Here is a 26,095-nt window from a genome sequence, read left to right on the forward strand (position 1 = left end):
TTGAATAATTTGGGATGACCGCGATATTTCACTTCCGCGACGACCATTCAAAAAAATATATAGCCTATTTTCACCACCGGTGTTCCCAGTACATTATCTGAAATTTTCAAGAAAATCTATTCAGCCGTTTTTGAGTCTATTCGGAACATACAAACATACAAACAAACAAACATACTAACATACACACATTGCCTTTTATATATTAGACTAGCTGACCCGGTCCGCGTTGCTGGCCCGTTGTTTGGGTTCTCCGTGTAAACTTTAGTTATCTATCCAGTATTGATACACCCATAATTAGGCATCCCTCTAGAAACTTCATAATATAAATCAATGTTTTAACATAAATTCCATGTAATGGTATCCCCCAAATTTAAGATATAAAATCTCTTTTATTATACCCTTCACCATAAATCGACAGTTTAAAGCACTTTGTGACCCACATATAATGGTCGGTGCACGTCAATTAACATTGCTATATATTGGATTGTTGGTCTCGGTTGGGGTCGTAATTATTACTGCAAAGAATTGTTGGTATAGGTCCACGTTTTGATATAGCTCCCATAGAACTGTACCGGCTGATTTTCGCTATTTTTGAGGATTTAACATCATTATCACACCGAAATGGCTGAAATCTGGTTTTACTATATTTTAAAGAGGAGAGCATAAATATTCGTATCGACCGAAAGACACGCCTTTTTATTTGCGCTCGGTATGTAACAGTAATAGGTTCACGTTTTGATATAGCTCGCAAAAAACAGTACCTCCCGATTTTCGATAGTTCAGAGATATAGCCACTGTTCAGTATACGTCCTCGTTTTGATATAGCTCCCATAGAACGGTGGCGCCTGATTTTCGCTATTTTTGGTGGATTTAACCTCATTCAGGCCGATCGAACGTAACGCTTTTTTTCTTCGCGCTCTATATGCAATAGTGGTAAAATACCCCTCAGCGAAATGTATGTTCCTTCGGGATATGTATGGCAACATTTATATAATTCATAAAAAAATTACTTCTATAAATTGTAGTGGTTATTATCGAGATTTTGCTGTATTTAAAAAATGTATCTTTACCTAGCTATTCCAAGGACTGAAATCAATGCTCATGAAGTTTCACTTCCCACATTTTGAGATTTTATCCGTAATTATAATATTTTCAAAAATCGAACACGATCGCGGTATTCTGATTCCAATGATGATATTGTATTGTATATCAATAACTTTGTCTGATTTCCAATGGATCTTTCTGGAATTTCGATCATGTGACATCTCAAGTTATCCGAATTTTACTGTATTCCAAAATGTGGAGTTTATCGCGCTGTCCCACTTATTGTTTAGTGTTCAGCGTTTATAGCGTTTTTTAGGCATGCTTACAAAATTATGTATATTATCTGAAATAATAAATGTTTGCAAATTTTGTGATGACCGCGATATTTCACTTTTCGCGATATTTCACTTCCGCGAAGACCATTCAGGGTCAAGAAAGTAATTACAGTAGTATTGCAAACAATCTGTAAACAATACGTTCAAAAATATCATGGACTTCAGATTAAAAAAAAAAAAAAATTTTTTTTGAAGGAGAACCTCCTCACTACACTTAGCCGCATTAAAATAGCTCACGACCGCGCTATCCCACTTGTTCAAGCTAGTGTTTATATCATTTTTGTGTCACGCTTACTAAAACTTTGTGATTCAGGGAAAACAATCTGTAAACAATACGTTCAAAAATATCAAAGACATCAGATTTTCGTAAAAACATTGTATAAAAACAGCTTACGACAGTTCTAATTAATTGAAATAATACATTTTTGAAAATTTTGGGATGACCGAGAATTTCACTTTTGCGACGACCATTCAGGGTCAAGACTGTAATTACCATAGCATTGCAAACAATTAGTAAACAATATATTAAAACGTATCTTGAATTTCGCGGTTTTCTTAAATAAATTGTGGGGAGGACCACCGGTCACTACACTTAGCGGGATAAAAAATAGATTACGACCTATTCTCAGACCTAAACACTCCACATACAAAATTTCATAAGATTTCCCAATCGATTTTTCGGAATTTCAATATAGTGACATCTCAAGTCATCGGGATTTTACTGTATTCCAAAATATGGCGTTGACCGCGTTATCCCACATATTGAAGCCAGTGTTTTAGCGGTTTTGTAGTCACGCTTACTAAAATTAGGTATATTATCTGAAATAATACATTTTTTGAATAATTTGGGATGACCGCGATATTTCACTTCCGTGACGACCATTCAAAAAAATATATAGCCTATTTTCACCACCGGTGTTCCCAGTACATTATCTGAAATTTTCAAGAAAATCTATTCAGCCGTTTTTGAGTCTATTCGGAACATACAAACATACAAACAAACAAACATACTAACATACACACATTGCCTTTTATATATTAGACTAGCTGACCCGGTCCGCGTTGCTGGCCCGTTGTTTGGGTTCTCCGTGTAAACTTTAGTTATCTATCCAGTATTGATACACCCATAATTAGGCATCCCTCTAGAAACTTCATAATATAAATCAATGTTTTGACATAAATTCCATATAATGGTATCCCCCAAATTTAAGATATAAAATCTCTTTTATTATACCCTTCACCATAAATCGACAATTTAAAGCACTTTGTGATCCACATATAATGGTCGGTGCACGTCAATTAACATTGCTATATATTGGATTGTTGGTCTCGGTTGGGGTCGTAATTATTACTGCAAAGAATTGTTGGTATAGGTCCACGCTTTGATATAGCTCCCATAGAACGGTACCGGCTGATTTTCGCTATTTTTGAGGATTTAACATCATTATCACACCGAAATGGCTGAAATCCGGTTTTAATATAGCATTTCCAAATTAAATGAAACCTTTTCTAAATTGAATGAAACTTTTTCCAAATTGAATGAAACCTTTTCCAAATTAAATGAAACCTTTTCCAAATTAAATGAACCCTTTTCCAAATCAAATGAAACCTTTTCCAAATTAAATGAAACCTTTTCCAAATCAAATGAAACCTTTTCCAAATTGAATGAAACCTTTATTTTTATTAAAAGAAAAAAGCCAGAATATGTTGAAAAGAGAAAGAAATAAAAAATTATATGGGTTTTCAACGATTTTTTACTTAAATTCTAATCTTAAGTAATGACATAAAAGTGTACCTCACTGCATGCTTTGCTTCCTTGAACTTAAACATTTCATAAGTGTTGGGCATCACTTAAGGTTATAGCGAAATAATGCTAAAGAGAGAATTAAGGGTTAAAAAGTTGCTAATAATAACAGGGGCTAATTGTATTACATTATGAAGTGGTTCACGATTTTCTGCTTGTGGAATTTTCAATGGACATACATACTCATTACATAATTGGAGCAGTCCTGTTTATTGACCTGTTGGTTACTATGCTCAATCACGTCAACGATATTACGATCTATTGTCTGATCGCGTATTTTTGAAAATACCGTTACTTTTGGGTTCAACATTGCTGAATATGGCACTCAAAATTTCAAATTACACCGGTTTAATTCTATCATTATGTGTATTCGTTTACTTATTAAGCTATTGCATACAAATTATCCTAAAAAAACTTTCAAGAGTAAAATTGTGTGCCAAAGTGGTACTACGCGATCTGACAATAGATCGTTATACCGTTGACGTGATTGGGCACAGTATCGAACAGCTCAATCAACACGACTGCTCCAATTATGTAAGGACCATGTCCATTGAGAATTCCCCAAGCAGCAAATCGTGAACCACTTCATTAGGTACTACAATTAGTCCCTGTTATTACAATGTGAACCGAAATCTTGATGCAGAGATAATTCTTATTGGGGATGAAAGCCCTTGGTGAGTATATTAAGAATCCTAAAGGACAGATCCGCCGTGAGTCAAACTTCCGAGTTATGGCGTGATTAATTTTTTGGTGAAAACCCTAAAACAACAATTAACAAAGATATAACGTTAATTTCAGATGCCTTACATGGTCTTCAGCAGAAACTTAATCAGGCCATAACTCGGAACTTCGACTCACGGCTGATCTGTCCTTCGGGATTCTTAATATACTCAAAAAGTCCTTTCATTCCCTAAAGGAATTATCTCTGCCCCAGATTTTCGCCTTCATTTTGTTCACAGTGTTATTAGGAATTTTTTAAAACTAAATTGTCTCTTTAGGATTATTTCGCTATAACTTTAAAAATTATGAAATGTTTAAGTTCAAGGAAGCAAAACATGCAGGGAGGTACACTTTGTGTCATTACTTAAGATTAGAATTTAAGTAAAAAATCGGTGAAAACCCATATAATTTTTTATTTCTTTCTCTTTTCAAAATATTCTGGCTTTTTTTCTTTTAATAAAAATAAAGGTTTCATTCAATTTGGAAATAGTTTCATTTGATTTGGAAAAGGTTTCATTTGATTTGGAAAAGGTTTCATTTGATTTGGAAAAGGTTTCATTTAATTTTGAAAAGGTTTCATTTAATTTGGAAAAAGTTTCATTCAATTTGGAAAAGGTTTCATTTAATTTGGAAATGCTATATATGTATAAGAGGAGAGCATAAATATTCGTATCGACCGAAAGACACGCCTTTTTATTTGCGCTCGGTATGTAACAGTAATAGGTTCACGTTTTGATATAGCTCCCATAAAACAGTACCTCCCGATTTTCGATAGTTCAGAGATATAGCCACTGTTCAGTATACGTCCTCGTTTTGATATAGCTCCCATAGAACGGTGGCGCCTGATTTTCGCTATTTTTGGTGGATTTAACCTCATTCAGGCCTATCGAAGGTAACGCTATTTTTCTTCGCGCTCTATATGCAATAGTGGTAAAATACCCCTCAGCGAAATGTATGTACCTTCGGGATATGTATGGCAACATTTATATAATTCATAAAAAAATTACTTCTATAAATTGTAGTTGTTATTATCGAGTTTTTGTATTTAAAAAATGTATCTTTAGTCCCAATTTACATTAGGCGAGTTTACTTGCGGCAATTGTCAGTTTGTAGGTGAGAGAGGGTGCTGAGAGGCAAAGGGTTACCATATGCCTCACCTCTCTCTCCTACAAAATGACAATTGCCGCAAGTAAACTCGCCCAATGTAAATTGGGACATATATTCCAAGGACTGAAATCAATGCTCATGAAGTTTCACTTCCCACATTTTGAGATTTTATCCGTAATTATAATATTTTCAAAAATCGAACACGATCGCGGTATTCTGATTCCAATGATGATATTGTATTGTATATCAATAACTTTGTCTGATTTCCAATGGATCTTTCTGGAATTTCGATCTTGTGACATCTCAAGTTATCCGGATTTTACTGTATTCCAAAATGTGGAGTTGATCGCGCTGTCCCACTTATTGTTTAGTGTTCAGCGTTTATAGCGTTTTTTAGGCACGCTTACAAAATAATGTATTTTATCTGAAATAATAAATGTTTGCAAATTTTGTGATGACCGCGATATTTCACTTTTCGCGATATTTCACTTCCGCGAAGACCATTCAGGGTCAAGACAGTAATTACAGTAGTATTGCAAACAATCTGTAAACAATATGTTCAAAAATATCATGGACTTCAGATTTAAAAAAAAAAAATTTTTGAAGGAGAACCTCCGGTCACTACACTTAGCCGTATTAAAATAGCTCACGACCGCGCTATTCCACTTGTTCAAGCTAGTGTTTATATCATTTTTGTGTCACGCTTACTAAAATTATGTATATTAATTGAAATAATACATTTTTGAAAACTTTGTGATGACCGCGATCATTCAGGGAAAACAATCTGTAAACAATACGTTCAAAAATATCAAAGATTTCAGATTTTCTTAAAAACATTGTGGGGGAGGACCACCGGTCACTACTCCTAGCCGTATAAAAACAGCTTACGACAGTTCTAATTAATTGAAATAATACATTTTTGAAAATTTTGGGATGACCGCGTTTTTCACTTCCGCGACGACCATTCAGGGTTAAGACTGTAATTACCATAGCATTGCAAACAATTTGTAAACAATATATTAAAACGTATCTCGAATTTCGCGGTTTTCTTAAAAAAATTGTGGGGAGGACCACCGGTCACTACACTTAGCGTGATAAAAAAATAGATTACGACCTATTCTCAGACCTAAAAACTCCACATACAAAATTTCATAAGATTTCCCAATCGATTTTTCGGAATTTCTATATAGTGACATCTCAAGTCATCGGGATTTTACTGTATTCCAAACTATGGCGTTGACCGCGTTATCCCACATATTGAAGCCAGTGTTTTAGCGGTTTTGTAGTGACGCTTACTAAAATTAGGTATATTATCTGAAATAATACATTTTTGAATAATTTGGGATGACCGCGATATTTCACTTCCGCGACGACCATTCAAAAAATATATAGCCTATTTTCACCACCGGTGTTCCCAGTACATTATCTGAAATTTTCAAGAAAATCTATTCAGCCGTTTTTGAGTCTATTCGGAACATACAAACATACTAACATACACACATTGCCTTTTATATATTAGATATACTTTTGTATTTTATTTATACGATATTCACTCTTATTTTTATGGTTGTATTTTTCCTCATGCCATTCATATTTAGTATTTCTTTATAAACATCACTCAGGTGTACGCAGCCTCTTCATAAACATCACTCAGGTGTACGCAACCTCTATTTGTTTTTTAGGGTACATAATGATGTACGCTACGTGGTTTTTTAATGTACACGCAACATTTATAACGTACGTACCCAACCATTTCAGTTGGGTACGTGGTTGTTACTTTAAAATGGTGGTTTCGTACCAAACATGTACGCTACAATTTTCGTTGGGTACATGTACACAAACGCTAAAAATTTTTTTAAAGTTTGTGTACATGTACGGTACCTTATCGTAGTGTAACTTTTCATGCTAGGTACGCTACAAAACGTTATTGTACGGTACCTTAATGTAAGTTTTCGAACGCTGCTATTTTGAAAAAAAATAAAATTGTAACAGCTATCTCAATAAAAAACGTTATTATTTACACACAAACCAAAAAAAGTAAAAAAAAACCGACTTATATATTAGCCAGTAGTTTTGTTATTATAATATTCCTTCCGGTACGTCTCGTAAGCTGTGCAACCAATTTGGTCCAAACTTTGGAGCTTCTAAAATTTAGATTAGCTTCAAAAATGGTTCATATTGGTTACTTCTTTAGTTTAGGTTTTAGGATCTTTTAGAAGATCCTTTAAAAAAATATACCGATGACACTCCTTGTTGTCCTGTTTACAGTGATATTATGTTTTTGGCTGGCAAGTCCACGCCTCCTGACATAGTGGCCCAAAACCTGTAAGTTACACACAGGCTGAGGGTATACTTTGTCAGTATACACAGTCGACTAATACTTTCTTACTTGTTTATTTGAACATCACATTTTACCAAAGGATGGAAACAATGGAATATTACCCAAAACTTACCAACTTTATATGAAGTATCTTAACAGTAGTGATTGACCCAACAAAGTGATCTTGTTTACATGTTTTCGAGATAAATGCTATTTTATTTGGTTTATTTAAATTAAATCTCTGGCTATTGCAACAACGATAATCACAATATTTCAATCGTTATATGATGTGTCGAAATCCACTGCAAAATAAAAAGCCATAAACCATAAATGTTGTCTTCTCATTATATAAAATCCTTTGATATGTCCAGCGTCAGCAGGGTTAGCAACATTAAAACAGGGACTTGCCCATATACCATAAAAAACTAAGAAAATTGAATGAAAACATCAACAAAAAACAATCGTTTACTTGATGCTTAATGTCATTTCCTTATTGTGGGTGTCTGTCTGAATTCACTCAGAAACATAAGCGGATTACGAAGACAATTATAACATTTGCATATATTTGCATTGAAATGACAAAAACACTCAGGAAGAAGAAGAAAAAATATAAAAAAATAATGAAAAACAAAAACCAATTTCGACGAATGGAATTTATATACAGATATTCCAAATATTTCACGAACAAAGGACAAATAGGATGTTTTTAGGACAAACATATTTCATGTTTCCAATTCACTTGCCTCACAAATCACGGCATCATACATTTGCTGGGTTGAGTGTTTTCCTCACATTCTGTTGCAACTTCAGAAAAAAATTCAATTTAAATAAACGAAAAAGCTGAAATAAACACAAAGATATAAACGAAAAAGTTTATAAAAGAAAGTAAAGTAAGAAACAACAACAAAAACTCTACATTTAAACAATTTGTATGCTTAGTTCCTTCAGATTTTTTCCTTTGTTTGTTTATATTCCATTCTGTTGGAAGTATGCAAGAAAGCAGAAACAAACAAAAACAGTTTGATCCTGGTTCCGAACAAGACATGTGAATATACATATGTACATACACACATCCGCAGAGTATTATTGGAGGTGACTAGTGTTATGATGTATGATATTATTGGGTAGTTCTTTTCATACTTTAAACCACATGAAGAATGTCAAGTCTCTATAATTTTCTTGGCACTAATGGATAACTTTGTATGGTCGAAGTCTGATACGAAAGGAACGGATTAGGGGTCATACAATCAAATAAAGTTGAAGCATGGTCTTACAGCTGCCACAGGATAGGATATTAGCTTATGTTACACATTTTTCTACCTCAAAGAAAAAGTTTTAATTTTTTCAAGAAGTATGTTAAGTATTGGAGGAAATACAATAGAATATAATTTTGAAAATACAGAAAAATGAAAAAAATGGGCTTTTGAGTAATTTTCTGTATCGTTATTTTAGGATGACTGTAGTGTCTTTTTGAAATTTTCGATAAGAGCAATTCAACAATTTTGAAACATTTCTGACGATAAAATCATTGCTTTATTTTTGTGGTTTTCAATTTTTTTGGTTTTATCTCAATTCGTCCGCCCGTTAAGATTATTTTCAATCTTGCTAAAATTTGTTTACTTCGAATAATTTTCCGAAATAACCCGTATTTCTGCACTATCTTTGCTAAAATGTCTGTTGGACAAAAAACGGGTTTTCTGTTGATTATTCTTTGAACAAAAGCAAAAGAGACGAATAAAAACGACTGTATCTAACATAGAAACCCACAGATCAAATATCAGCTACACAACCAAAATTCTATTCCAAAAACTATGTATTTAGGGGCTTTTAAGAATTCTGCGGCCTTTTTTGAACGAATGAACTTTCCATTCCCTTCAATAGATATCGCGCACACCAGTGATTTCAGTTGGTCATCGTATATTTAGAACTTTTGTACCATTATGTGGAAACATATCCTCATTCACACCTTAAACTTTAGGGAGGTATCCTAAGGAGCGGACCGATATAGCGCATTAAGTTTGGACAAATTATTACTAAATCCATAGTTTGGACCAAATCGATTCAAGAAATATCGCGCAAACCATTTTAGCAAACAGTTTTGGACATTTGTGGGGAATGTCCCGGAAGGAGGTATCTCAGCGTTTTTCCCATCATTTTTATAACTCCAGAATTTTTAAGTTTTGTGAAGTTGATAACAAAAGGGTGGACATTAGGCCAGGGCGATTTATATGGAAGGAAAAAAACCTTAATGGGCCCTTCGAGTTTCTGATTCCTGGGATTGAACTGAGCAAAAAAGTCCACTAGACCATAGTTCTACGGTGAAAATCGAGCCTCCCGATTTTGACTTTAATTTTTTTATCCACGTTTTTTGGACATTTTGGCATATAACGGCCAAACCATTGAGATTTTCGATCCAACGCACATACAAAAATTGTAGCCAAGACAGTTATTAAGAACTCTCTAATACATCACAAAAGCATTAGAACTCTTCTTCTGGCAGTTTTGGCTTTGAGAATGTGCAAACTTCTCGGAAAATGTCGATAAATGGCACTGTGCTAAAAAAGTTGACCAGAAAAATATTCAAGCGTTCTGATGCAAAATTGTATCGTGTTGGGATCCGTGGACAACGAAAATGCCTTTAGTTCGTTTGGCTAGACGTATGGTCTAGTGGACTTTATTGCTCAGTTCAATCCCAGGAATCAGAAACGCGAAGGGGCCATTAAGGCTTTCAAATCGCCCCGCACGCAGAGAAAAAGTATTTTTCGGTTTTATATCTTTGTGTTTATTTCAGCTTGAGTCCATATTTTGTTGTAATTCAATTGTTTGAATAACAACAAAATATTTTAAAGTGGATATGAAATTGATTAGTTGCGGGCGAAGGGTAGGGAATACTATAGTTTCAGTTGTCACCAAACAACTTCATCAGTTCCCTTTTTCGCCGACTCTGTATCGATAAACAGGTCAATAAAGCCATCTAGCAAATTAAATAAAATGAGAAATTTGCTGTATGGCCCTAAAGCTGTTTACCCTACAATTTGAGTCGAACTAAAGAATTTCGTATCCACCACTGTTTTTATGTCGTCTTTGCTTCGCAAAGAATACGAACATAGGAGTGTTGCTTCAATAAGCGGGGGTAAAAACAACAAGAAAGTTGTTTTTGCATTACGCATTGGTCAACAAGGCCGTGCTGATGCCTTTTATTGTTGTTGGCCTTTTTTAATTGTTGGACTGCAGAATTTTACATCTTTGTGTTTATTTCAGCTTGAGTCCATATTTTGTTGTAATTCAATTGTTTGAATAACAACAAAATATTTTAAAGTGGATATGAAATTGATTAGTTTTCGGTTTTGTTGGAACAAAAATATCTATTTTGGTTCCAAAAATGTGTTTGTTTTGTACAAACATTGTAATCCAAATCCAAAAATACCATCTTTTGTTCCGAACATAGAAAACAAAAACAACTTTCGAATTTCCGCAATATTGTAAAAATCGTTAACAATACCGATTGTAGGAACAATCATAATCTAAATTTTTTACAAAACATATTGTCAGCCGTGAAAACCAGATACTAAATTTTTTGATTTGAGTGTATATACTTCTCATATACACTTTCCACACAACTTTGATATAAATATCGCATATAATATTACGAGCATTGATGAACGCAATGCATGGTTTGCTACTTTAGCTGACAACAAAGACAAGCAAAAAGCCACAAGCAGCCACCACAACATAAGGAATAATTAAAAACCATAACGAACATGAAAAGGAAAGGAGAATGAAATAAAGAAGAAGAATGAAACAAAACAGAAACAAATAAAAACAAGAGTCTCATTGTTGGTATACATACACACAAAAACAAAGATAAAGGCAGCATGTCATACAAACACCAAAACTCACCAAAATTGTTTTTTTAACACGGCATCGAATAGCGAGAGAAGAGAAAAAAATTTTCGAAGAAAAGAGAGATATATTGTTCAGTTGACACAAACTATTTTTGGATTTAACAAAAACGATTGTTGGATTCACAATACTACATAAGGAATCCAACAATATGTCGACAATACATATTTTGCTCTTGGAATATTGTTGGATCAAACATATTTCTTTCTCTGCGTGCGGCCTAGTGGACATAAACATTTAATGGACATATTAAATGAAATTTTGACCGGGTGTTTAGGACATTATTTCATGAATTGTGGATTTTCTAATAAATTGTATGATTCTATAACTGCTTTGCCATTTTTTTAATCTTTTAGATTTTCCAATTGTAGTATCTTTCTTTTGGTCATTTAAGAAGAAGCTTCCAATTTAACATGACGATCAGATAATATTTAGGCGGTTAAATGAACCGAAACTTTTGTGTAAAAATTGGTAAATTTCTTAACTAGAAAATATGTTAAACCCATATAGGTTACAGTTGGAAGAGAAACTTTCGACCTTTCTATTGATGAATATTATGTTGATGTAAAATAACAGAGTTACAGCCTGGTATATATCGGCATCCCACTGTACTGTAACCATAATTTCGGTAGAAGTCACAGTTATAGTTCAGTACTGACAAATTTTTGCACGTCGTAAAAATTCCAATGAAAGGGAAATTCCAATGATTTCGATAATGATCGGATAGTCTATAGCGGATGAAATTGACCTTAACTTCTCATAGAAAGTTTTCAAAATTTAATTTTTGGTCCATTTTTGTAATTTAAAACCAAACGTGAAAACCAACTCTTGAACTTTCCCTTGACGAGTTTTAAAAAAGAATTGAACAACTGAATATTTATTTAAAAGATTCGTTGAAGCGATTTGAATGAATGAAAGTTCTTAAAAGACTGAAAAAATATTACCAAAACTAAAAAATTTGTATAAAATTTTCAAAAAAAAGGAAAACCAATAATTCAGCGTTTGCCTCGCCACCTTACCCATCTTCCAGTGCGAAACGCACTTTGAGCTTTCGTCTTGAGGGCATTTAGAACGATGTTGTTTTGTCTGTTGTTAAGAAGGCAGGTTTTCGTCCATCAATGCTAACGGTATCTTCTTTATCCCAATGCGAATTTTTAAATACTTAGCCTTCAGATCAATGACTTGATATGGTCCTGAGTAAAGGTTTCTGGACTTTATCACATCTTATCCATACATGAGAACAGTATTGCAACTCTTTCTGAACAAAAGGTGTATATTTCTAATGATTTTAAGCTTTAACTGGCCGTAGCATAGGCAAATTATTCCTTAAGTTGTTGAGCGTTTCCAAATGTTCAATCGGTGTAAAAATTGTTGGTTGGAAAAATTCGATTGGTAGATGTATTGCTTCATCATAAGCCATTTCAGCACTAGCTGCACCAATATCTTCTTTTAGCGTTGCCCTTAATTCGAGCATAACGTATTGGCATAATATCTTAGGAATTTAATTTTAATCTGAGAAAATTTACCTGTCCGAATTTGCATTTCGTAATCCTTAAACCGTCGGAAAACAAGTCTCAGGTGATCTAAATGCCCATCCTGATTTTTAGACGCAATTATAACCTCATCCAAATAGCAATAGTAGGCGTTGAAAACTTTAAGCGACATTCATTAATCCAAAAGGCATTTTCAACCCGAAGGGCTGTATGAATTAGGGTGAATGTCGATTTGATGGTAGGTGCGGACTAAATCCAACGTTGAGAAAACAGTACATTCGTTATGTTTTTAGTTGCAGTCTGTCAAAAAAGGAGTGTTGTATCGATCCGGAATAGTTTTTGTTTTTGTTAAGGCCCCTATAGTCTCCACAGCTTTTCCACGTTCCATTTTTATACCATCGACCATATTATGGAGGGTATAAGTAAATTTGTCATTCCGGTTGTAACACATCGAAATATCCATCGGAGACCCTATAATGTATATACATATATTCTTGATAAGGGTAAAATTCTAAGTCGATATAACCATATCCGTCTGTCCGTCCGTCCGCCCGTCTGTTGAAATCAAAATACAGCTCGCAATTTTGAAGATAGAGCTTTGTAATTTGGTACAGAAGTTTCTACTACTCCTAGGATGTGTGGTATTGCAAATGGGTTATATCGGTCCACGTTTTGATATAGCTCCCATAAAACGGTACCACCCCATTTTCGGTATTTAGAAGGTTTTGGCCTCAATATTCCACCAAAATGGCTGAAATTTGGTATTTAGTCTTCGTTGGGGGTACAAAACTTCCCCCAAAAGTTTGACGGTTCAGGTCCACGCCTTAATATTGGCCCCACAATATCCCAACCGATTTTCGGTATATTGAAGGTTGTGGCCACAATAACCCATTGAAATGGATGAAATTTGTTATTTAGTCTTGGGTGGAGTTATTCATATTTTCCTTCTAAATTTGTCGGTATAGGTCCACACCTTCATATAGTCCCCATAGAACGGTACCACCCGATTTTCGGTATTTTGAAAGTTGTGGCCATAATTACCCACCGAAATGGCTAAAAGTTGGTATTTAGTCTTCGTTGGGGGTATTCAACATTACCCCTTAATTTGTTGGTATAGGCCTACTCCTTCATGTAGCCCCCATAGAACGGTACCTCACGATTTTCGGTATTTTGAAGTTTGTGGCCCCAACAACCCACTGAAATGGCTGAAATTTGGTTGGAGGTAAAAACCTTTCCTAATAATATTCGTCCTTATAGGTACACGTTTCGATATAGGTACACGTATAGATATAGTACCTCCCGATTTTCGTAATTCTGATGGTTGTGACGTCCATATCCCACTGAAATGCCTGAAATTTTGTATTTAGTCTTCCATGTGGTTACAAAATATTTCAGAAGAGAATTATAAGAATAAGCCAACATCTTCCTATATTCCCCATAAAAGCGTACCTCTTGATTTTCGGTACTTTGAAGGTTTTAGGCACATTATCTTACCGAAATATCGGAAACTTGGTTTTAGTCTTCTTTCCGCCAGAAATTTGTCGGTATAGATCGACGTTGTGATATAGCCCCATAGAACGGTACCTCTCGAATTTCGGTATTCTAAAGGTTAGCCACATTGTTTGACCAAAATTGATGATATTTGGAACTTGACCATTCAGAGTATTCAAATTGTTTCTTCGCGGCTACTAATTTATTAGAATCTAGTCGACGGGCTTTTGCATGACTTGGAGGTCCATTGGTTTCTATATGATGATACATAGTATGCTGAGGAAGTCTTTGTAAAACATTAGACATTTCATAAATGTCAGGAAATTCCGGCAACTATTGTGTTGGTATCAATGTTTTCGTTTTAAATTTTCTGTAATTTGACAGTTTGTGTTCCCAGAAATCCCCTTACAATTTTAGTGTAAAATATTTGTAGTCAAATGCATTTCTTCCAGTATTTACTGCTTTATGTGTTTGTTAAAAATAAATGAAATAAAAATGTTTAATAAATAAAGCATATTCAATTCCTAAGCCAAATTAATACTTTCTTTGAAAACAAATAAACGATACAGCTGTATTTGATACTTTATATGTTAATATCTCAAGACCTTAACTCATATTCTACTTAACAACAACATCCTCAATTTCCCGAAACATTTTTTTGAAAAGCCTCTATGCTTCTTCTCTAAGAAATTTTCTTAATATTCGTTAAGCTTCTTAGGAATAAATGAGGAATACATCGAATTTAATGTTTGTTTCATAAAGAAGGTCAAGAAATAGTTAACCCTTTTCAAATGTCATGAATGTGTGTTTTTGATATTTTGTACATACCTGTCAGTTGTGTTGCCAATGGCCCATGTTAATTTTGGGGTTTTAATGTTTATATGAAAGGTTACTTACTTGCCTTGTTGTTATTTCCTAACCTGAATAAATTGAGTCTTGTATTTAAATCAACTTACAAACACTTTATAAGGAAAAGCAAAAGAGGATGTCAAGTCAATGAAGAAAAAGGTGATGTTAGCTTCAAGGTGTATTTTTAAAAATGGTTTGACCAAAGATTTAGGCATATAATATTGCGAATCGGCTTAGTGTAGTCAAAAGGTATGACCTAATCTTTGTTGGTGAAATATATTAAAATGAAACAAATTATTTTTAAATTACTTCAAGTGTTAGTATAGAATGTGTATTCGATGGTTGTCCATATAAATTAAAATTTATAAACAAAGGCATTAATTACTTTACCCAAAAAGATAAAAATATAAATGAACAAACCAAAAATCCGCATACTTATTAGATTTGTTAAAGTTCTTTATAATAATTGTTCCACAAGCATCCCATAAGGGACAAGGGGGACTAAAGTTCTTTACATACTGTATTTCAAACAGTTTGGAACATGTCTACCGATTTCAAGTTAAACAGCGATCAGGCTAGTAAACAAAGATTCTGACTACTTATTTCAGTTGTTATAAAATAACCAGATATTTCGCGCGACATGCCCTTGTTAAAATAATGGGTGGGAAAGGAGGTTTGTAATAAGGAGTTTTGCTGGGATTTTAGACGCAAAGAAAATTCAATAGCAAATTCAGCCATTTTGGCGGAATATTGAAGCCACAATATCCAAAATACCTAAAATCGGGCAATATTGAGGCCATAACGTTCAAAATACCGAAAATTCAAAATACCGTTCTATGGGGCTACATGAAAGCATGGACCGATACCGACAAAATTCTGAGGGGGAAGTTTTATACCTCCAACGTAGACTAAGTACCAAATTTCAGCCATATCGGTGTGATAATGAAGCTAAAACCTTCAAAATACCGAAAATCGGGAGGTACCGTTCTATGGGGGCTATATGAAGGCGTGGGCCGATACCGGCAAAATTCTGGGGGAAAGTTTTATACCCTTAAAGAAGACTGAGTGCAAAGTTTTAGCCATGTCGGTGTGATAATGAAGCTAAAACCTTCAAAATACCGAAAATCGGGAGGTACCGTTCTATGGGGGCTATATATATATAAGTTTTATACCTTAAAAGAAGACTTAGTGGCAAATTTCAGTCATTCCGGTGTGATAATAAAGCTAATACCTTAAAAATACCGAAAATCGGGTACCGTTCTATGGGGGCTATATCAAAACGTGGACCGATATAACCAATTTTCAATACCAACCATCCTGCAAGTAATAAAAACTCCTGCACCAAATATTGACTCTCTATCTTTAAAATTCCGAGCTGTATCTTGATTTCAACAGACAGACAGACGGACGGACGGACAGACGGACTTGGTTAAATCAACATAGAATTTTATGCTGATCAATAATATATATACTTGATAGGGTCTCCGACGAATATTTCGATGTGTTACAAACGGAATGTATAATTAGAAAACTATAACTATAATGTACTTAAAACTACTGAGTACCTGACATATAAAAACACTAGCATATGCCCGCTACTTCGTTAGCGGAGAATTCAACGAATATAAAGGAGGATAATAAATAAATAAATTAAAATGCAGAGTATAGTTTCACCCGTTCCTATTTACAAATTCTTTATCCAGTAAAGTACGACAGTTTCACATATTCTTTCTAAAAATCATACCTGTGGTTTTCAAATAGAACTACATAAATAGATTAATCGATTTGTGTTAATTTTACTTTATTGATGCCGCGTAGAAGTAGCTAGAAGCTATCAACGGCAAAATTTTGTTTTCAAAAAATGTGGGCCGTAGTATTTTTAAAACTATATTCTCAGCGACTGTTGTTAAAACTACATATTCCTTTAACATTTGGTATCCTACACTACTTCGAATATGGCATAACTAAAGCCCTTTAGTAATGAAAGTACTTAGCTCAACCGTCACTTCAATGTTCCTCGGAGGGGCAAAACAGTTGAATTGTACTACACTAAGCAGTATTTTATTAAACATGGCTCGATTATCTGCTTACTTACAGTATTATTGGCATTAAAAATAAGTGCAAACAATGACAATGTCTTAAACATATCAAGCAGTAATTAGGAATTCAAATGTATGGAGCTATATCCAAATCTGTAGTGCGATTCTCTAACACATTTTTTGAGTTACCGACAAAAATCGGTAAAATTAAAACGGAAAATTATAAATGAAAAGTTCAAATAAAAGTTGACAACACTGTTGCTATCGGTATAACCTTACGACTGCTTTTTATTTTTAAATGTTTCCTCCGAAATCCGTATTTTACCAAAGTCCTTGCTTTATATACAACCCCATGCCACAGTAAAACGGATTGTATAGACAATGGACTGCTCTCACCAATTTTATTAACATTGAGTTTGTTGACAGAACAACTGAATTAAAAATACAATTGTAATCATATTTTGTTCAAACAAAAACTGTATGGGGTTAGTTTTTGACGAAATCTACATCCTCAGATAAATGTATAAATGAAAATCTTGCATTTTCTTTTAAATTGTCTTCGAAAAACGTTGAGTATTTTTGTTTGGGTCGGTTAACAGCATATAACATGATACGGTGCTCTTGAAGCAACATTAAATTAAAGGAGCTTACACCTGGGAATAAAAAAATCGTCTGAGCGCTTTTTAAATAAATCACGGTCAAAGTTCACATTTTTTGGGGTTTGTTAGGTTTTCGCGCCCTATCAAAATTGAATAAAGAAAATGTTGTAGCAGTGAAAATTCTCTACAAAATTTTATTTTATGAAATTATCGTAGGTTTTACCATTTTTGAGATATAGATGTTCAGATTAGGACAATTCACTGACTGTATTGTCTCCATATGAAACAATGTCATGACTGCAATTTCCCTACTTTAACTTATATATCGCAAAAATGGTACAACCTAGGAAAAAATTACGAACTTTTCACAGCTATAAGATTTTTTTAGTCCCATTTTGACAATACTTGCCGTTTTCAAGCAAACTCGCGAAAACCTAACAAAAAACCTAAAACTGTGACCTGAACTTCTATATCTCAAAAATGGTAAAGCCTCGAAACAAATCGTATGAGTAATCCTTTGTCTATACGATTCAATTGTTAACATCGAGTTCGTTGACAGAACAACTCAATTAAAAACACAATTTTAAAAACATTTTATTCTAACAAAAACTGTATGGGGTTAGTTTTTGACGGAATCTACATCCTCAGATGTAACTGAAAATCTTGCAATTTTTCTCAAAAATCGACTTCGAAAAATGTTGAGTATTTTGGTTTGAGTCTGTTGACAGCACTCAACATGAGTAATCCTTTGTCTATACACTTCATTTGTCTATGCCCATACCATAACTTACAGTTCTCCGAACTTTACAGTATGTATTGCATTTTTATTTTCCAGGGCTGTGAGAGGGTTGCGCCATATTTTTTGGGTTCCGTCGTAATAGTGCAACATAATTTTCATCTCATCAGAAAATATAACGTCATCAAAGTACTTTAACGGGCTTGAAATCTTCTTACCCAGCAAAAATTTGGTAGGCACATATCATTACTTCATGCATTACCAAGTAATGAGATCTCATTACTCTCCGCATTACCAGGTAGTACATATGTAATGGCTTACATATAATTACTCTTATAATAACATATAAGGTCACTTATTTTCATGCATGTTAAGCGCGAGAGAAATACAAAACATTCGCTTTCTAACCCTACAGTAATAGTTATCCTGTAAAGACAAACGCATAATTACAACAAAAATAAAGTTGCGTAAAAATAATTTCACTGATATTGAAGTTGCAAGTACATATTGCACCAAGTAGTAATGGCGTAAGTTCGGCCGGGCCGAATATTTTATACCCTCCACCACTAACTGTATTGAAGTAGGTAGGAACAACTAGTTTCCTTACGCTTATGAAAGTATTAAGCTTTTCCTTGCAGAAGCCGAATATCTTAACTGATGAAAAGAGCTAAAAATGGAACAATATTTACAACTCGGAATTGAGATATTATAACGCACAATTGGTCTGTTCCAGAACTCCAAGAATCTACTAATTTTTACTATTTTTTCCGATAACATAAAGGGAAAAATGTTATCGTAGTAAAATTTAGTAGCTTCTTGCAGGTTCTGGAACATACCAAATATTATACTACAGCAATCTCGGTTCAACAATTTTATGAAAAACTAGCAGACACGGGTGTGCGTTGCTGGCCCATCGTTTTGTTTTTAATGACAATTCAAAAAATAGCAATATTCTTTCTCATTCGCATATATTGGTTTAATCCTTCGGGTAAACAAAATTTTGGAAAAGTATAGTTTAATAAGTCATCTCGGATCGTTTTGAACATTCTTGCAACAAGTTGTGGAAGAAATTTCCTTCACCGACAGTTCACAGAAAAAATAAAAAATGTTCCTTAAAATCTTAAGTTTTTTTCAACAAGTAAAAAAGTATCAGTCGGCTTTGCCGACAGAGATATAACCGCAGCCTGTGGAAATTGAAACACTTTTTTTTCACAAAAAAATTATGTATTTAGGGGGTTTCAAAATTTTGGTCGTGAACCGACAAAAATGTTTATTAGGATTAAAGTTCAAAAATTTTGCTGAAAAGGTACTTCAAGGAATGGACCGACATAGACCATGGGGCTGTTTTCTCAAGAAGTATGGACTTGCCCCTGAAACAACTTTTACCATCGTAATTGAGGCAGCGAATGTAAGTTGCTTCAACAAAAATCAAAGTGATTCAATAGCAGGTCTTAAAGTGAACTTATCCAAAATGTTGTGTGGGAGGTACGGGATGGAGTAGACAAATATAGTCCATATTCGAACCTGATCTATATCTAGTAGATATATTAGGATTATTAGGATGTGTAAAGTATGGACCAATTCGGCCACTCCCTTGAAGAGTTACCGTATGAACAAATTTTCCGAACATTTTTGAACTTTTGTTGGAGAGGTACCTGAAGGAGTGGACCGATGTGGCTTATCTTCAAACTGAAACTATGTTTAGACAAAATATTACTAAGGCCTCATTTTGGACCGAATCGGCAGATCCGTTCTAGAGTTATCTTGCGCTCCAACCACCTCACACGGTGTCATAGGGGTTTTTTGCAACTTTTAGGCTATTTTTTCAGGAAGTATGGACTTGCCCCTGAGGAAACTTGTACCATCGTATAGGGGACAGTGAATACAAGATGGTACAACAAAAACCAAGGCGATTCGAGAGCAGGTCCTAAACTGAACTTTTCCGAAATTTTGTGTGGGAGGTACTCGAATGAGTTTACAGAAATTTCATAATGTGCAAAGTATGGACCAAATCGGTTATTCCCTACAAGAGTTATCGTGTGCACAAGTTTTGCGACAATTTTTGAACATTTGTGGGGGAACTTAAATCGAATCTGGACAAAATATTTCGTTACCCAAAATTTGAACCGAATCGATTGATCAGACAGGCAGACGGACGGACATTGCTAGATCTACTCAAAATTGTCTGAATCAGATATCGTACAAACATACTTGGGGTCTAAAACCATTATTTCGATGAGGCACATTTTTGGTCGTATCAAAGTGTAAATACCCTCTTTAGCCTAAAGGCTGAGGGTACAAAAAGCCGGCCTTCGGCCGGGGATTTAAATCTTCCTCCTATGTACAAAAGCCAATCTAGGGCACGTGAGCAACATTTTTTTAATTAAAATTTTTGTCTTTAACAAGGGAATTTTCGGAACTTCAAAGTCCGATATCTCGGGAAGTATACATTTCCCCAACAAGTATTAAACGTTCTTGCAATCAGGACGAAAAGCAATATCTGTGGTGAATTTTTCATAATTTTCTGCATACTGTCGGTAAAGGAAACATATGCGCATGTTGTATTTGTGATCCCTTTACGACGGTGCAATTTTTTCAGGGATATGCCAATACTTCCTCTGGTAATGGCCCAGTGGTAATGAGTATCTCCTACACAAAGTTTAGAAAGAGTGATGTTTAAGGACATGTTGTTTTTTCCGGTCTCGTTACGACGGAACAATTTTTTTGGGGCAATTCCACATTTCCTTAGAAATTGGTACAAAAAACTGATAAATCCTTGTTGTTGCTTTTTGTACCCCAGTCGTGACTGCCTAAAAAATAAAACAATTAAAAACATGTTTCATTTGTATTTACATGTTATACTTACATATCTACATCTTCCAAAAAAGATATACTTCATTTAGTGCGTAAAAACAATGAAATTAGAAAATAAACAAGTGATGAGTGCAATGTCGACTATTCCTTCTCGACGGCGTCGTTTTTATCACAAACAAACTTGAACACAATAAAAGCGTTCGAAAATTTCAAATGATCTAACGTTAACGACAGACGACATTATTGTGTTTTATTTATGAGTGTCGTTTTTTTCCTAATCATTTGCAAACGGCGTTTATTTATATTGTAGTGAAGTTTTGTGAAGTTTTTTATTAAAAAGTGAAAAAGTGAAGAACATAGACAGCGTCCTTTTAACAAAATTAAAAATTTACATTTAAAATAACAATTTGTCTTAATTTTTGTGTAAGTTTAAATATGATTAGTAAAAGGCAACACTATAGAAATGTTAAGAAGGAGAGGGAGGAAGTTGTTAAAAAGTTCAAATCAAGTGAACATGAAATTCCAGAAATTCCTGAAATTCCAGAAATTCCTGAAATTCCAATTCCTCCAGAAGCTGAATCTATAATGATTGATACTTCCTTAAGTGACCAAGAACAAGCCTTGCCAAATGCAGAGACAGTCCCGAACGAAATTAATCTACGAGAAAAGCTTGGAGTTTGGTTTATTCAGCATAAACCAACTGTTGAATGCACGCGCTCACTTTTAAGGATATTGAAATCCGAAAGGTTTGATGTACCACTTTCTGTGCGGTCCCTAGTAAGAAAGAGGAATGTCTGCCAGAAAAGAACTGTTGCTCCAGGAGAATATTTTCATGTGGGGATCCGAAATCATCTACAAACATTTGCTCCTATAATTTCTCCAGATGCAGACAAGCTTGTAATAGACGTTGGTATTGATGGACTCTCGTTGTTCAAAAGCTCTCCAATTGAAGTGTGGCCAATATTAGGTCGTGTGCAAAATATTCGTAATAGTGGGGTGTTTTTAATTGGATGTTACGTTGGATCAAAAAAGCCATTTAATATAAATTGCTATATACGCGATTTTGTTAATGAAATGTCTGAACTCATGTTAAGCGGTATTATATTAAATGGAAAGGAAATCCATATAAATTTACGTGCATTTATATGCGATGCACCTGCAAAAGCGTTTGTGTGTGGTGTTAAGGGGCACACTTCTTTTAATGGATGTACAAAGTGCCAACAAATTGGAGAAAGGATTAACAAAGTCAACACCTATTCAATTTTTCCTGGAGAGAGCAGGACAGACGAAGGATTTTGGTCGAGGAGTTATAAGGATTATCATCTTCCCTTACACAGTGATATCCCGATGAAACTGGAGAGAATGGGTACCAAGATGGTGTCACAATTCCCCATAGACTGCATGCATGCAGTAGATCTGGGTGTAACAAAAAAAATACTTACACGAATGTATGAAAGAAAAACCATACTTCCAATTTCGTCTTCTTCGTGTCTGTCAATATCGGAAGACCTATATTCTATGTGTCGCTATATCCCAAGGGAATTTGCAAGGAAGCCAAGGACACTTATAGAACTACCTAGATGGAAAGCCACTGAATTTCGACCGTTTCTTCTATATACCGGTGTTGTGGTCTTAAAAAATAACATTCCAGTTGAGCTGTATGAACATTTCCTTTTGCTGCACTGTGCTTACAGGTTGCTTTCATCATGTTCAAATGAGCAGCAAATAGATAAAAGCCAACATATGCTGCAAGAATTTGTACAAACATTCCCAACACTTTATGGAAGCACAAGCGTTTCGTACAACGTACATAATCTTTTGCATCTGTCCGATTGTGTTAAACAATTCGGGCCACTTGGTGAATTTTCGGCCTATTCGTTTGAAAGTTTTATGCAACGTATTAAAGCTGCAGTGAGATCCCCTAGACATATTGGCCAGCAAATTTTTAATTCCTTTGAAGATTTCCCCATAGAAAATAAAGAACCACAATATGGCATTAAATATATAAATGGAAATGTAAAAGCCGTCCAAACAACCAAAGGTTATTTCAGTACTAAATGTCCTGATAATAATTGCATAACAAATGAAAAGAAATTCTTAACAATAACAGAAATTATAGATGGATTTCAATTTAAAGCAAAATCTTTCAATGTGTTGCAGAATTTTTATAACTCTCCTCTTCCTTCTCTTGACATTGGTGTCGCTTTGGTTGAGCCCATTTATTCAGATGAAAATATTTATGCTTTCAAAGATATTGAATGTAAAGTGGTGAAGTTGCCGTATCACACCAAATACGTTTTACTTCCAGAAATCCATTCCTTTTGTTGTTGATATGTATAAAAAGCAAAAACTGTCCACGCAAAATCTCACTATGGATATTTGCAATGAAATACGAGAAGTGAAAAGTAAGTAAATTTAATTTAGTTAAATATCATTTAGCGTATCTAATTACATTCTTTTTTACAACAATTGCAGCCTTAATCTTACAACAACAACGCGATGACACGGAAAGATTCAGAAAACTAGTAGGTGAGTATTTTAATTTATAAAAATTAGGAAAAATTTTTAACTCTTTTAATTATCGCTTATACTATTCTTCATAGATATAATCGAACTCCAAAACAAGGTTATAAGCGGAATCTTAGGCGAACAGACAGCTCATATTAAATCCCTGGTTACGAAATCTAACGCGGCCGTATCAAAATTCTTCCAAAAATTTCCCATTACCTCTGATGAAGGCTTAAAAGAAATGGAAAATGCAATTAACGAAGAGAATGAAGATGAACTGGTGTGTATTTAGCTCATTTTCCAAAATGTAACAGAATAATATAAATATATATATATATTTACACATATTTTTAGATCGCGGTAATTAAACACGTTCTCGGATCAAAAGGTTTAATTAAAGGAATAACTTCAATTATAAGCCAAAAGTTATTAATTGAATATAACTATTTTGGAATACACAACAAGAAATCTTTACGGGATTATAAAAAGTTTATGGGAGTTTTAAGATGTAAGTATGGGTATTCATATATAAATATATCGTCACTAGAAATGCACAAATAAGTAACAAAGATAATATATGTTTGCTTCTCTTAGGTGCAGCAAATGAAGGAGGTGATTTTGAACGAACTATAAGAAAAGCCATTAAAAATGCAAAAAATCGTCACTTTAAAGATGCAAGTGTTCTCAAGCAAAAACAAAAAACAACATAAAGAATATTAAAACTCGCGTACCATGCTCCTATGGCAAAACTTACGTTTGTTTAAAAAATGAATTATCTTCAATTTAAAATTTTCACACTAAATGTGTTCAACTTAAATGTAAAACATACATATACTTTAATATCGTAGAGTAATATTTCAATGAAAAATATGAGGCTGTTAAATTGAAAGTACAAACAGTATTTAAGTTCCTTTATTCTTTTGTTTGTTTAATTTACAAATGTAAACAAATCATAAGACTTTGTTTTTACTTATTGAAAACTCAACACATATAATATACACATTTATATACATTGTATATAGAATTCTTATATCATATGTACGTATAAACTAAATAAATTCATGAATTCGTAAAATTATAGACTACAACCTAAACTATATTTTCTGCTTATTTCACTCATTACCTGACATACATAAATAAGTGCTTATTTTGGATACGTTTGTATGTCGAATTATATGTACTTATTTAATTTGTTTTTTATGCAGGAAAATATGTACTTATTTTGGACGTACCAGTAATTGCATATTTAAGTACTAACCCATAAGTGGATATTTATGGGCATTTTATATATTTGGAATATGTGGTTAAATATGTACTTATTCAAGACGTACCAGTAATTGCATATTTAAGTACTAATCCATAAGTGGATATTTATGGGCATTTTATATATCTGGAATATGTGGTTAAATATGTACTTAACAAACATTTTTATGGAAGTACTTCCTCCCTATGACATCCCCATGTTAAAATAATGACTTTTACGGCCATTTAGTAAGTAGTTACTATTGCAAAAATTTACTGAATAAAGTCATTATTTGGTAATGACTTTTTTTGCTGGGTAGTAGCAAATCTGATTCGTTCCTTTATATTTTGCGGGGAGAGAACTTTTTCCTAACCCTTCGTGATGAATACTTGTTATGTAATACTTTTCTGCCTTTTTCACGTAACACACATACTCCAAAAACGTTTTCAATTACAGAACCAATCTTTTGTCTCTGGTTTGGGGCCTATTATTGATTTCATTAATTATTTAGCGATTTCTTCAAATTACAGATTTTGAAATTGAAAATTGAATAGTTATGACTGTACATCTCCATATACGTTAAAATTCTCAATTGCAAATAAATCGTGGTAATATGCACAATTTTATTGCACTTTCATTGATTTGAAAACATTTAGTTATTACTAAAAAGTCAGGTCCATACAGTTTTTAGTTGTTGTTATTTCTGGCCGATTTCTGAATTTATTCCCCTAATGTTGTCTTCAGCAGCAACTCATTTGTTCAACAAACCCAACATTATTGAAATAATTTTTGTTTTAATTTTAAATTGAAAAATCTAAATTTTTACAAATGCATCGTTTGTAATCATTTTTTCTAACTGGATTTTAACGAATGAAAATCTTTTGTGCGACACCTGTTATGTGAAAACAAAATCAGGATCGGTTTGTATTTTTTGCGTAATTGATGTTCATACCATTATCACCAACTGCGACATCTGTTGCAATGGAAGATAACAAATGTCTTGTCTTTCTATTATTTAGTGGTTTACGATAAAATAAGTGCGCCTAGAAGTAAACTACAAAATTTGAAATTATGTGTGATGTTTTACGGT

General features: G+C 33.8%; 1 protein-coding gene across 1 annotated transcript; it reads left to right on the plus strand.

Moving 5' to 3' along the window:
• The first annotated feature begins 21,562 nt into the window (after positions 1-21,562).
• On the plus strand, positions 21,563-24,472 carry LOC141394052 (uncharacterized). The gene is made up of 5 exons (XM_073967905.1): positions 21,563-23,659; positions 23,730-23,783; positions 23,858-24,042; positions 24,117-24,270; positions 24,357-24,472. Exons 1-5 carry the CDS (start codon positions 23,587-23,589, stop codon positions 24,470-24,472), a joined length of 582 nt encoding a protein of 193 aa, XP_073824006.1. The 5' UTR covers positions 21,563-23,586.
• The last annotated feature ends 1,623 nt before the right edge of the window (positions 24,473-26,095 follow it).

The sequence above is a fragment of the Musca autumnalis genome, unplaced genomic scaffold (assembly GCF_047663935.1).
Source record: "Musca autumnalis isolate F117 unplaced genomic scaffold, ASM4766393v1 scaffold_1, whole genome shotgun sequence".
Taxonomy (NCBI): domain Eukaryota; kingdom Metazoa; phylum Arthropoda; class Insecta; order Diptera; family Muscidae; genus Musca; species Musca autumnalis.